Here is a 14,230-nt window from a genome sequence, read left to right as displayed (position 1 = left end):
TCTCAGAGACGGATTGCAAGCACAAACACGCGCGCACACCTAGTGATTGGTGCTGCGTGCGCCTCAACACCACACAAACTCCGTCCATGCCGACATAAATTGCGCCGGCCCGCCCCACAGCACCACTTCCCAGGCAGAAGACGGCACATAATAAGGAATAGACCGCGCGAAGCCAAAACAACCACAGGAAACTGCCGCCGAGCGGAGCCGAACACAGAGCGCCCACTCAAGCCATCTTGCCGACTGCCCAAAGATGGCGCCACTGCTTATGCATTATGACGGCGCCCATAAAAATATTAAATAAATAAATAAATAAAAATAAAAAAACGGTCTATAATAATTTTCATATTTGGTATTTTCATATTTTGACTGGGGGGAAACAAAAAGATAAAGGAGGATGTTTAGCAGTATTACAGCTTTCCCATAGCGTAAACTGGCCTCTGCAATGCAAGGTAAGTATACGTTTCTCTTTAATTACATGACCTTCAGGAGACGTTGGTGCCTCTAAGCTGCGACGGCTTCTCCATTTCAAATAGAGCGAATGTATTGAACAAACTTGCATTGAAAAAAAAAGAGAAAGGTAACAAGAACGAGAGAAAAAAGAAGAAAGCTTTGCCTTCTACTTTTTACCTCCGATGCGCAGCGCGAGACTGCCTGTACTTCGGCCAACTGCTCTACAGCAAGTCTGACTTCGAGCACGCCACCAAGTGGTTCGAGGAGGCACTCACGAGGCTGAGTCTCGAGAAGCAGCCGTCTATTACGCCAAAGACGGTGCACGCTTACCTCGCCAGCAGTCTCGAACAGGTAGGCCCCATTGGACACGTGACTGTGAGTGTGGGCGCATTCGCAAGGAACACGACGTCGGGATCTCGGGAATGGACCTGCGGCAGAAGCCCATGATAATAATAATAATTATTATTATTTTTAATCGTTTAAGCGCATACAAGCGCCACAAAGAGGAAGAAAAACGGGCTAGCAATTGTCTCCTAAGAGGGACATCACGCCCACCTGTCTGAAAAAATAGGAGAAAGCGAAGGAGGAGATCAAGGAAGAAAAAAAGAAAGAGAGAGAGGAATAAAGGAAACTTCACACAGTCACACGCAGACAACCGGCTTTACAGACGAGAGTCAGGTCCTGTGGTTGACCAGAATTCCAGTGCAGCTTTATGAGCCTCATATCAACTTGAAGCATGACCTCATGGGAAACAAATTATCATTAAACGCTGTTCGAGGAAGATTAAGAAGTTGAAAAGTGCTCAGCAGCGCACAGGGACAGCCGAGGAGAATTGGACACTCTAACAGCAAGTGCTCAAGCGCTTTGCCGGAGCCAGACATTTGAGCATAAACACACAGAAACGACAAAAAAAAGAATGTAGTTCTCTAACCGACTTTTCTCATTTTGGACCTAAAGCAATCATCATTTTCTCACGAAGAAAATTGTTTCCAGCAGACACGCTCCTAAGTTCGTCCTACAAGGTTCTACTAAGTAAGTGGTACATTTGCTTGCAAATTTATTTAATTAGTTAGCGTAACCTGTGTAGAACGGGATTAACACGTTGCACTTATGTGGAACGACATCAACAGTGGTGTACAGGAACAGTGGCGAAGGTTGGACAGAAGGAATGGCCGACCCTCAAGGCCTTTCGTTGCACAGAGGTTTATAAAGAAAAGTGTTGTATTCCTAGAAATATGTTCCACTTAGGACAACAAAGACTAAAAGGTGGAATGGCTTAAACTTTCTTGGTTAAGATTAAGCGCATTTTGAGCAAACGACACCGTTTTTGTCAGGATTCTTCCGATTTTCGTTAAACTTAGAGTGTTTATGTAATAACCGGCGCTGAAGTGACTTTCTTTCTCGCTAACCTTGTTGCTACAGCTTTTTGTTACTGCACAGCCGATTCTTACCACACTTGAGCAAGTGCTGTGGATCATGTGCCTGAAGTCATTACCTCACGGTTGTTTATTCTTTCGTATTACAGCTTTGCCAGCATGAATTTATTTAGGACTGCGAAACATATAAAAGGTTTATTTCGAACCGTAGGCACCACGAAAAAACAAGCTGGTTATCTTGGGCGATGAGGGACACGTGTGCACGATGATAGGAATTGCGTCGTGCAGTTTTCTACCCTCTATAACCTCTTGTCTAGATAATGGCAATTGTAGATGAACGTTCGTGACATGCGTTTGAAGTATCTTTACCTTGTTAATTTGTAATAACCACTATCTTTCACAGCTCTATCATAAGGCTAGCTTGTCTGCAAGCATTAGCTGCGTTCAGTTAGGTAGCTCTTGACGCAACTAACCATGCATGACCTCCGCGACTCTGAAAGAGATCATTGGTTGAAGGACATGTATCAAGGCACCTTCTTTTCTAAGCTCTGGATTTCGTGGGTGTAATACAAAATATAAAGAAACATTTCATGTAAAACCGAAGCAGTAAGGCAGTTTGTGCACGATGAGTTGTCACTTTAAAGAATTATGTACAGGCGTCGACAAAAGTGGTATATTCTACGCAGCGGGAGCCGGAGCAACGGCAAACTGCATCGCAACGCCATCTACAAGCAGCATCTGGGATCGAGACAGCCAATGGGTGCCCTTTGTTATCTGCAAGCATGTCGCTTGACTCGTGTCAATGTTTCGTGCTTCAGCTCGCCAAAATGCCGAGCGACGCCGCTGCAGTAGCAATCTGCGTGGAGTATACCACTTTTGTCGGCTCCTGTACATCCTAAATAATTTTTGGCGCTTCTTCTATTGTGTAGATAAATAGCCACCTTTCTCTCGATAATGCTCAGCATTTGTTTTATCACTAAGCACGAGTGAGCTAACCAAGATTCCGACGAAATTTCGTCAGGTCCGGTAACTTGTTAAGGGTTGCTGTCATGGGTTGCGGTGGTGTATAAATTCTGAATGCAGTCAAACCATTTCTTATGTTTTACGTACAAGTATACGAAATCAATTATGTATTCTTGAACAAAAATTGATCGAGAATCGCATGAGAAATGTAGGTATGAAATGATTTCAAGGCTGCACGTTCACGTTTCAGTGCATATTTCTTGTTCGTTGATGCATGAAACTGCTTGCAGCGCAATTATTTATACCCTGCCATGAGTCTGATATGTTCAGTCTTGTCTAGCTGGAGGAACAGCAGCGGCTGCAAGAAGAACAGCGCTACAGCACGGGTAAGTGGCCCTATTACGTCATCATTTCATTGTTCGAAAAGGAGCAATTGCAACACTTTGCACTTACACAGGTCTGTCTTTGTCTTGGCTTGTCTATTTAGTCTCCAGAACGGCGTTCGATCAAGTACTGAATGTAATTAAATTTGGGAACGCAGTGAGATATTTGCTGAACTCTTCGCCATACAAACCTTAACTGCATTATTGTCATCTTCCCTATATAGGAGATAGATTATCTGAGACATGCTTCTACTTGTATTCGATTTATATCCAAACTGAATAGACCCAATTTTATAGCAGTGAGGTCTGTTTTTAAGGAATATAACAGCGAAGAACTTGTGATTGAGGGAACTGGGGGTACTTATCCCGGGAAGTGGAAGAAATTTGCTTTTTAATATTAACCCTGCCAGCTAACGCCAGGTATCTACCATACTACGAGAACTCCTCAGTCTGTAATGTTTCTTGGCGGTGCTCTTCCGAAGATTTTCTTACCTTCTCCATACCTACCCCTCCCCCCCCCCCCCCCCCTGCGTCCGCTCTTGCACAACAGCGAGGCATAGGTATGCTCATTGTAGTTTCTACCTTAAAGAAAAAACGTTTGCACGTGACGCAGCGTGAGATGCATGCATGAAAAGTCGCGAACGACTGAACCTGCCTTCATAACTTTGTTAGCAATTTTTCTTTAAAACCATAGGCCCTGCCTTCGTTAAGTTTTTAACACAAAATAAAGGGGGAGGGGAAGTCAATAAAATTGTGTTAGGTGAAAAATTTGCTTGCCACAACTCCAGTTGAGCGCTATACGTAATGCGAAGCATCGTTGTTTGGTTGTATAGAAGGGCATTCACGAAACCGTGCTAATTTTCGGAAGCGAAACATACACCGCAGGTTGGGAAAATGAAATCTTTATATACCATTTCATAGTTGCAAATGATGATTAGGCACAATTTTATAATTTTGCATTGTTAGCGGATGCACAATTAAACATACGTATACAGTGTTCAGCGATTCAAGCCCGATACCCAGCTCGCGTGGCGGCCGGCGCTTTTTCAGCCATCAATGAAAGCTGGACAATCACAGCGGGCCCAAATACACTGCCAATGCATCGCAAAGGCTCTCCTATTCATCGTATATCGTAATACGCCAGCTCGGTGTCCCAAGAGTCCATTGATTGTGCGAAAATCGCCGGCAGCGATAGCCTCCGACTGTCGTGTTTGATCCACTGAAGGGTGTACATCACGTGACGTACTCAAAATCCTTCGGTTCACTTATTGTGGTTTCGACCGTGTCTTCACTGGTGGATTCATCGGCTAGGGTTAAGCAAGTCCAATGTGCATCACTGCTGACGTCAATGCGCACTTGTGGAAGAACCCAAGCGTGCTGTGGCTATAGAATCCAAGAGCAGGTGTGTCAGGCCATAAGTGATTGCACATTGCTTCTTCGTTGCCTATATACCGGGCCGTACAGCTGCGCGCTGCAAATGCAGTTTTAAGTCCCTGTTCGACACGCTGCGTTAGGCTGCACTGCCTCTGGGATCGGCCCACGATAACAGTCACATACCCGGCAGGGAAAAACCGGGCTACATTCGCCGAGAATGGTTCGACATTTCAAATACAGAAACAACATATCTCGGAAAAAGCAACAGCTACCCAATGACTTATACCTTTCTCGCGCCGGTTTAGCGCAGTGATTCTCCTGCGATGTGCTATTTTCGCTGGACAGCGCAGGGCAGAACCTTCTGTCACTTGACATGCCGCATCGATATCTGGCAATGAAAGACAGCAGCACCTCTAAGAGAACACAGCGCGTCGGTAACCATCTTCCCCATCCTCACGTTGTCACGTGCAGCGCCTAATCGAAGGCCGCTGGTACAAGAAACGACACTTTTCAAGCAGCATATCGACACGACAGAGGATGGCTGGCGGCACAAACACAGGAAGAATGCGTTAGAAAATTAACGATACAGGTCATTCTTAATTTATTCCAGTTTAAAAAGAACTAGAAAAGAGGCAACAGAATGATGACATGCTCGGTGCCGCCCTACTTCAGAGAGGAGGTTCCTACAACATCCATCATATTCATAGTGCCATTCCTACACAAATCCACTCATTCATCCATTCACAGCAGTGAATGCGGCGCACCAAGCCTAGAAATATTTGTTATTTATGTACTAAGATATACCTTTAATGAGGCTCACGTAACGATGCTACATTAAGGAAGGAACAATGATAGAAGTTATCACATAGAAATGTTACATTAATAACGCGAGGTCATATACACTAGCCTAGTAAGAGTACATGTGGTTTCGGATACAATAAATAGAGACGTGAGCACTATTATAACGTAATAAACAAGGAGCTAGGCTAACCTACAAAACCTTTAGTTGCGTGCTAGAAAACCATCACAGTAATATAAGAGGGCATCGACTTATATATGCCGCCTGCGTGTAACACTAGCGATAAAAAATCATATTATTGTGCTTCCCAACAAAATGCACAAGTTTCACATCATTAGAGTGCAATACGAGATAAGAAACAGTGATTTACTGAGTGACTAGGCGAAGAAAAAAAAAAGAACCGCAGTAAATCGGGAAGAGGAAAGGCGAACATAAGTGTAACGCGGACCCAATAAATTGTCTCGTTGTGCTTTGAACTTGTGCTGATCGTGTTGCTTCTGTTGCCGCGCGTATGCATTGGTGCAACCAAGAACCTTACGCTGAAGTCAGCCCGAAGACACCCAGCCTCGCTATGCCCTATGCCGAAGGATACCTGGAGACGTACAACAACCTCTGCCGTGGAGACAAAATCCGGGTGAGTCGCTTAGAAACTTTCCTTTTGCGCTCGTATTTTTTTCATGGCTTCCTTGGTATTCGCGCTTGCTCCATCTTTCTTTGCATGAGCAGCGCCGCATCATTGCCCCGTTTAACACACCCCGGCCGGAGCTGCACATCAAGTGGCGAAGTAAACGAAATTATACAATTCGGCGCCAGCCAATCAGGCAGGCTTGAAAAGAAGACTTCGCAATAAAGCGCGCTTTAGCAAGTGACAGTGCGATAAAGGCCACACAAATGACAAAAAGTAAGAACGTAGAGAAAAGAGCTAGGAATGGCACTTGACCAAGATATCGGAGTACGTTCTTTAACGAAAGTTTGCTGTGACTTAGTGCAAAGGTAGTAAATGTTTCCCATAAGCTGTTCCTCTTGTCTGTAACGTTTTCATCGGCAAGTGCTACGGTAAAGGATTTGAGGCAAGTTTATTTTTTCAGTGCACCGATGTCGCCAACAGTCTCGTACAGTTATTCAAGTGCACAGCTCAAATACAGTAATGTATGCGAATACAAATCCTATGCCTCGACATGCCGTTTGTTTCAAGGACTGTTGGTTTTTATGGTATAACTAATGATGGGGGGAACAGATTATAGCCGCAACCTAGTGTGTTAGCAATAATCCTCCTCGGTGTAAGGAGAGTTCGAGGACCTTGTGCCGGCCTCGGTTAACACCATGCAGAAGAGCCTATGCCACAATTGTATAAACATACAGACACAGGTGCGCATGCCCTTTATAGGGCACCTCTCGAGCAGCTCTGAGCGCTCCTGCTCAACCACTAAAAGTCTGTGTATCTAACAAAGAAAACAAGGCTTTTCACGGTCTAACTCTCTTCTCTCTCTGTCCGCCCCATTTTTTCTTGTTAGGTTTTCTACGTAAAGTTAATACCTGAAAAGGAAAACAAGCAATTAATGCGAATAGCTTTTACTGATGGTCTGCGGCGGCTGAACAAAAGAAGCCTTAGCCCCGGAACCTTGAAGTCAGGGCAGCACTAAATTGCTGCCCTGACGAATACAGTTGCCCTTGTCCAACCGAAGGTTGTACGCAGAGGTTTTCATTGTTCGGCCTCTGTTAGTAAACTCAAGCAGACTCCTTCAATGCGTACTTCAAGTCTTCAATACAAGTGTGAGCCTTTTGTACGTTTTCGGCTTTTAGTAATGTTTTTTTAGCGAGTACATCATGACGTAGAGCAAATAAATTTACCAGGAAAACTCATACCTATGTGGGAGACCACGACATTGAACACAGCCAAACAATATGTAGTTGCTAATTTACTGCAGCCGAATATGGTAAAGGCTACTATAGTTATTGAGAGCCATGCGATCGAATTTAGAGTCCGCTCACTGTAATTGTTCAGTACTGTTCGTTGTATATTATTCCCAAGGAAACTAAGGCCCCTGTCTGGGTCTCCTGAATGGTAGGCTCATGTCTCTTTACTCATCACATTATTGACGTGCTGCACCAGGAGTGGCCATCATAGTCCGTTCATTGTGGCACGAAAAAAGCGCAACGGACGACGAGCATAGGATCACGCATGACGAGTGTTGTTCTGTGTTTTATGTAGCCGATGCATACTATAGGATCATACGGGGCAAGGCTAATCTTGCCTTTACAAAGGTCGTATGAGAAATTTTGTTGCCTTTCTGATTAAGTTGCGTAGCCTTCACTAATCTACCTGTTGAAATGCGAATGATTATCATGTGTAACTTTCATATAGGTATGTATTCGCGTTGCTATTCAACCACAATAAACAAAACTCTTCAGCATACGTGGAACACCCCTAGAGCCTATACATAGCTGACAGCTTGCGTTCCATGAAATCGTGCTACAGAGCTTATACTTACTATGCATTGTCTGCACTTCACCCTGACCCTGTGCCCAGAATGCTACCGAAGAGAAGGACCTGCGCTGTTACTTGAGCGTTCCGCACCCATACTTCCGAATCGGCCCTGTCAAAATGGAGGTCATGAGCCTAGACCCCTACATCGTCCAGTTCTACGACGTCATCTGGCCCAAGGAGATACGAGCAATCCGCAGCATTGGAGATCCCATAGTGAGTCAGCTTCTGATATTCCGCGGAGTTAGTGTCACGCTCGCCTGTAACGAACTGTTTCGCTTTGTCGACAAAAATCAGCGGAGGCAACTTTCTTGCCACTAGGCGTCCTCACGATGCCATGGCATCGACCGTCTCTTCACCGCATTACTGAAAGAAACTTTATCATTGAAGTGTCATGCACTGCGTTGTATCAGTAAAGCAGACGAGAAAACTTGTACCACGGCACTCACTTCGTGGCCACAGTCTCTGTCAAAAGTGGCCAGTTGCCTATGCTTGCGTCGCCAATATGCAAGCCTAACCTGCCAAACCTTACCAGTGCATGTTTTGTTTTTCTCATTGTTCCCGAATCCTAAAGGAAGAGTACGTTCCGAAGCTGCTTTGCCGAGGCTATTATTTTGCCACCACTACCCTTGAAATAAATTATTAGAAAGTGTAGTAGGCGACCTTGCTGATACATCACCGATGCGAGCCGGCATAAGCAGTCCCAGTCGGTGCTTGCTTCTATAATTCTTGGGAATTCAGAGTTCTCCTCAAGGGCATTATTCAAGTAAACTCCGAAACCGAAGGGACGGGTTCGTATACTGATATTCTCAAACTAGCAGAATCAAGCAGCACGTGTACTCAAGCATGAATCCGGCATAATTCGGGTGCGAATATTTAGGCAGCAATTTCCCGGATTTTCTTTCTTCTGCGTATGGAAAAGTCCGCTCAGTGTTGCTGATCCGGGCTAAAAAGCTGTGCCGTCCTGTTCCCACAATCCCCTCCGATTCTGACATACACATAGGATATCTCATCGCAGTCGCATTTTCATACATTTTAATCGATCTCAATTGCATAACCCCGCGTCCAGTCGGTAACACCACGATCATCGGCGCTGTAAGATGAATGGAACTTCTCAACAATGGCGCATCGGCTTGCATTTCTCGCTCAATGGAACGACTTCATCTGCAACGAAAGCGAATTCACCGCAACGCATTCATCTGTAAGCGGGCACATGCCGTTTGCGCACAAGTGCGATAGAGGAGACACGACTTAGCCGTCTTCTTTAAGTAGGCCTACTCAGGTATTCTCCTTTTGCATCAGACCCTGCTATACTGTCTGTGTGTCTATGTGCTGAGGACGGACGCCGCAGACGGATCGTGGGATCCCGTCCTTGAAGGCGTTATAGCGTCGCCTTCACGCGTATATTGTGCCCGGTTAAATTCGAGCCATAGACGTCCGAAGGTTAATCGAGGCCCATCTTTACGCTTGTCGAGGCGCTCTCCCCATCTGCGTGACCGACGTCCGAACGAAAGCCTATCGCGAGCTCACGAAGCTCGCGATCTCGCAACAGCGAGCGGCAACGTCCTCGGCGTCGCGTTATTACGATGGCCACGGTCCACCGCGCCAGCTTCACCCGTCGTCATCGACAGCGAAGGCACGTCGATTGCCGGTGGCCAGTCTTGGCAGAGCGTGTCCGTAATAACGGTCCGGTAAATTGAGATCGCCGCCATCTTTGAGGAACGCTTGCCTGCGCGCGCACGCACGCAGGCACGCGCTACGGAAACACAAGCGGGCGCGCACAGATTTCTGTGTGGCACGAAGCAGGTGAGCACGCTTGTAAAAAAAACGCTGGCAAACTGGGACGCCTGATGCCAGGCTCTTCTATAGACGCTGTTAACCCATTCGAGAAAGTACCAGTGACTGGTAACGACTGAGTATACAGGGAAAACGCTACGTGGTTTTCAAATTTTATGGCAGCTGGGGTCAATGCGGCTGCACTGTACTTCAGAGCCACTGGCGTGCACGACCTCTTTCAGTTTTTTTTTATCTTTAGTCGGCCTTTTTTTACATTCCTGAATTTCGAGGTCCCTTTTCGTTTGTGCCATGTGGCCGATGGGATTGTGCAAGACTCTCTGTGCATTTCTTATATCACTGTGTCAGAGCGCTTCAATAACGTTGTTTGAAAAGGCAACCCCCCCCCCCCCCGGGTCATATATGTTTGACCCATATGTTTGAATATCGGGCTCTTCGAGTTCATCAGAGCTTGGAAATTTGCACTCTGTCGCTGCCGTGAACTTTGTAGATTTGTTCGCGATGGAAGACGGACAAATTCTGGCGTGATGTTTCTTGTCAACAAAGCGCAGGGAGATATGTGGTGCGTGCTAACGTTACTGACCAGCATTTGTGACAGAAGATGAATTGGAGACTCAGCGCCTTAGACATGCATACAATATATTAGTACTAGCATTCGAATTTTAATGCGCTGGTACTGATTATTATTTGTACATTGTGCAAATGGGATACGTATACACAAAAAAAGAGGCAATAATAAATTAGGTACTTGAAACGCAACCGCCTGTGGCGTTTTCTATTAATGAAGAATAAGCTCATAAACTCCTGACTCATAAACTCCTAATGAATAGATATATCGACGGAAACTTTCAACCTTCAAAGTCACAAAGCCGTCGCAAGCCAGAATGACGACGTTTAGGCAAATCTATGCACTGCTCATCATCCCCGTACTGCTATACTAGCAGCATCCTGTAGACACCAGCGGCAGAGTCCCCACTGGTAGGTTTCTTCTTTATCTTTTTGTAGGAGTTTCTACGGTCGTTGTATAGCGGACACAAAATATAGGCTGGCGATGATATTGTCACGCTGTCGTGGAGGTGAAGACCGAGACAGCGGCACAGACTAGAGCAACGAAACTATCTATTTACTGGGCCGAACTTGGGTCCACAAACACAAGTGGCGCTCGGGCAGAACGATAGAGGCGAGGGGGATAAAGTAGGGGATCCTTCGCAGATGTATGCCAATGAAAGGAACTTTTACATCAAAGACAGCGCAGCTCTACTTCTCACATTCCTCGGAAGTGCTGAGTGTCTGTTTGTAGGCGGTTCTTACTGTGAATCATGACTGGTCGCCCAGGGTTACCACTCTGCACAGTGTCAATTTTCGCCATGTTGTCAAATTGTATATTACGGCATTCTGAGTCAATTGGAGAAGCCACAGTAGGTCTTTGGGCCAATCAGAGCTGACCAAATTGAAAGTTCCACAATATAGCGGAATTCTACACTGCCCAAACAGTGATCCTAGTCGTAAGGCAGCTTCGGGACCCTCACTCCATGGCGTTAAATGGACAACACTATCAGCACTGACCACCCAGACATGTACAAGCCACTAGCTGGCCTCCAACATGGAGACTGTACATAGCGCGACGTTTGAAATGAAAGCAACAGATTACTGGTTAAAAAAATTATGCAGATCCCACGCACTATGGGAATCGATGAAAGCTAAGCTTTCTGTGCTGCTTGCGTCTATTGACGATATTTGGCGGTGGTGTTGACGGCCTACGACAGTCTTGATGTGATGTTAAATGTTACCTTGCGCACACCACTTTTTTTTGTCTACGCAGTACACAGAAGTCACAGCGAGACGTGTTTGCTCGAGACGTTGTTGTACGCCATTTTTCGACGCCTGCGAGAGAGTTAACAATGACACTGCTGAACAGCCGCTTGCGTTTTGTCGTCTTGACAAGGCGGTGCTTTAGTACGGCTTTGAGTCTGCACGCCATGCGTCAGTTGGCCACACGTGCAAAATTGCACGGCGTTTCTTTTTCAGAAATAGCAGAAGCGTGCCGTATCATAACATCAATTACTTTCTTTACAGTTTGTCTTCCATTGTCGCGATGTCTAGTAATAGCGTTTCTTTTATTGAAGAGACCGCAAACGAAGCCATGCTTTCCGACGGCTGCTTTCCCTTCTCGCGCGATCACCCCATGTATGCAAACTGCCACGAGCGAAGGGTGGCTATTATTCACCCTGTTCGTCAGGGCGTCACCTTTATGCATTCTCTGGCTCCTCGTTCTACCACACTGTCTCTCCTCTGGGCAGTTGCACGTGAGTACAAAAGTAAGCGCTGCAGTTTCTAAAATTCTTTTGACAAGGGCTAACGCATAACTACAGCCGTGCAGAGGACATTGTGTCGATGGCCAGGGTGTTCTAGAGGGCATTGTGACAATAACCAGGGAGCTCCAGAGGGCACTGTAGCGATGCCACAAAGCCCTTTGGAGCCCACAATGCCCGCGATGCGTGCAAGACAGCGACCGCGGAAGCCGCAGCAGCAGCACCAGCAGCAGTGGAAAAGTCGAGAAAAGAGTCAAAGAAAGCTTCGCTTTAATATGGACATATATAAGTTGTTGCCTATTCAACTGATATATACGGAATATAAATTTTAAATTGTAATAATTTATTATTGTGTTTCAAAGCAAATTCGGGGGCTCTGACACGCGTCTGCGTTGCACTCACGTATGATACCGACCACGCCGTCTCAACGCGGCCCTTCACCACTGCGCGAATACCGTTTCGGATTTTCACAGCGCTACGAAACCCGGTTTCTTCTCTTTGCAGCTGGCCCGTGCCACAGTTCGCGAGACGACCGAGAACACGGTGTCCCACGGCCGCATCAGTCAGGTGGCGTGGGTGAGCCCAGACACCCACCCGCTGCTGGAAAGGGTCAACCAACGGGTGGCCATGCTCACCGGGCTATCCACTGACTACGAGCGCGGAGACTCCGAGATAATACAGGTGAGCATGCACTTAAACAAAAAAGATACACTTTCGCGTGTATAAGCCAATCCGAGCAACTCGTACATCACAGGCAGCGAGGCTGCGTAAGGAAGTTCTCGTACTTTTGGAAGCCCTAAGAATTTGGTTTGTATATGCAGTTTATCAACCCAAGACTGTTCTCGGGTCTCTTGTCTCTACATCCGAGCTCGCTACTTCTATAAGCACTCCGGTATGTCCGACGCAAGAGTCGCGAGTCATGAAAACAGCGAGAGAGAAAAAGAAATGGAGCTGTGCAGGCCATGTAATGCGTAGGGCAGATAACCGGTGGACCGTTAAAGTTACAGAATGGGTGCCAAGAGAAGGGAAGCGCAGTCGAGGATGGCAGAAACTAAGTGGCTTAATGAAATTAGGAAATTTGCACGCGATCGTTGGAATCAGCTAGTGAAAGACATGGGTAATCTGAGATCGCCGGGAGAGGCCTTCGTCCTGCATTGGACATAAACAATAGACTGATTATTTTTACTATTATTATTATTATATCCGATGATTTTGATTATGATGATGATATCCGATGAATGTTCCTGTATGCTGCACCGGCTGTATATATCCTTTCGAACATCGCAAGCCATACGCTCTGCCTCGCTCGCTTCGCGTTCTCAACGTCGCCTTTCCGTTGTATTTTTCCGGCACGCTGTTCCCGACGAGCAGTACAACTCCTACGGACCCGGAGGTCATTACGAACCGCATCACGACTACCTGCTGGAGGGACTCACGAAGGAGCAGGTAAGTTGGGGACCACCGCAGTGGCGCTTGATGTGCGTGCTCGAAATGATGAACATAGTGAAAGTTGTACGCTTCAGCATTAACACGAAAACATAACTGCCACATCGCAGAATGAAACATTTTAAAATTAATGTATTTTAGCGTATCGTTTGCGTTATACCGTTGCCATTGCAAGTTGCCACTAAATGTCCATGTGCATTGCTTTAGTCCGCATGCGCGGGCTTACCGCACGTGCGCAGTTGAGACGAAGGGCTGGCAGTAACGGTAATAGTAGCACGGCAACGTTACACAATAACGTACTACTAACCTGGAAGCAATTATGATGTTTCTGATTGAAAACATGACAGAAAGAATATTCTTAGAATAAAAATAGGGTCCAACGTGTCAAAACCACGATGTCCTGATGACGCAGGTCGTAGTGGGACTTCTGAATTAATTTTGACCACCCGGGGTTCTGTAACGTGCACCTAAATCTAAGTACGCGAACGTCTTTACATTTCGATTACATCTAAATGCGGCCGCCGCGGCAGGAATCTAACCCGCGACCTCGATCTCATCAGCAAAACATCGTAGACGGCGGCGGGTAACTAGCATTATTCACACATGTGATTGTAGACATGACACATTTATTAAGGGAGGCATACTTGGGCCGTCTAAACCCGGAGGGCACACCCGAGATCGCATACCAGGTGACGTTTAAGGAATTTCAGGCTGTATTGTCGTACATTACACTTGAATGCCTTGCATGGGCTTCGACGCTTAATGTCATGCTGCGTTTATTGCGTAACTCTGAAATCTGCGGGACTTTCACGATTTCAAGAATTCTTACTAATTTAAAGAACGCG

General features: G+C 46.2%; 1 protein-coding gene across 1 annotated transcript in view; it reads left to right on the top strand.

The window, feature by feature from the left end:
• Nucleotides 1–628: 628 nt before the first annotated feature.
• Nucleotides 629–14,230, top strand: part of LOC142558097 (prolyl 4-hydroxylase subunit alpha-2-like) — a 29,574-nt gene continuing 15,972 nt past the window's right edge. Inside the window, exons 1-6 of the mRNA XM_075670258.1 lie at nucleotides 629–804; nucleotides 3,133–3,178; nucleotides 5,879–5,982; nucleotides 7,879–8,049; nucleotides 12,444–12,620; nucleotides 13,311–13,385. Coding sequence (XP_075526373.1) covers nucleotides 5,920–5,982; nucleotides 7,879–8,049; nucleotides 12,444–12,620; nucleotides 13,311–13,385 — 486 coding nt within the window. The 5' untranslated portion in view covers nucleotides 629–804; nucleotides 3,133–3,178; nucleotides 5,879–5,919. The remainder of the gene's footprint in view (nucleotides 805–3,132; nucleotides 3,179–5,878; nucleotides 5,983–7,878; nucleotides 8,050–12,443; nucleotides 12,621–13,310; nucleotides 13,386–14,230) is intronic.

Source organism: Dermacentor variabilis, chromosome 9 (genome assembly GCF_050947875.1).
Source record: "Dermacentor variabilis isolate Ectoservices chromosome 9, ASM5094787v1, whole genome shotgun sequence".
NCBI lineage: Eukaryota > Metazoa > Arthropoda > Arachnida > Ixodida > Ixodidae > Dermacentor > Dermacentor variabilis.
Note: the sequence above shows the minus strand (reverse complement) of the source record. Positions and strands in the feature narration are given on the sequence as shown.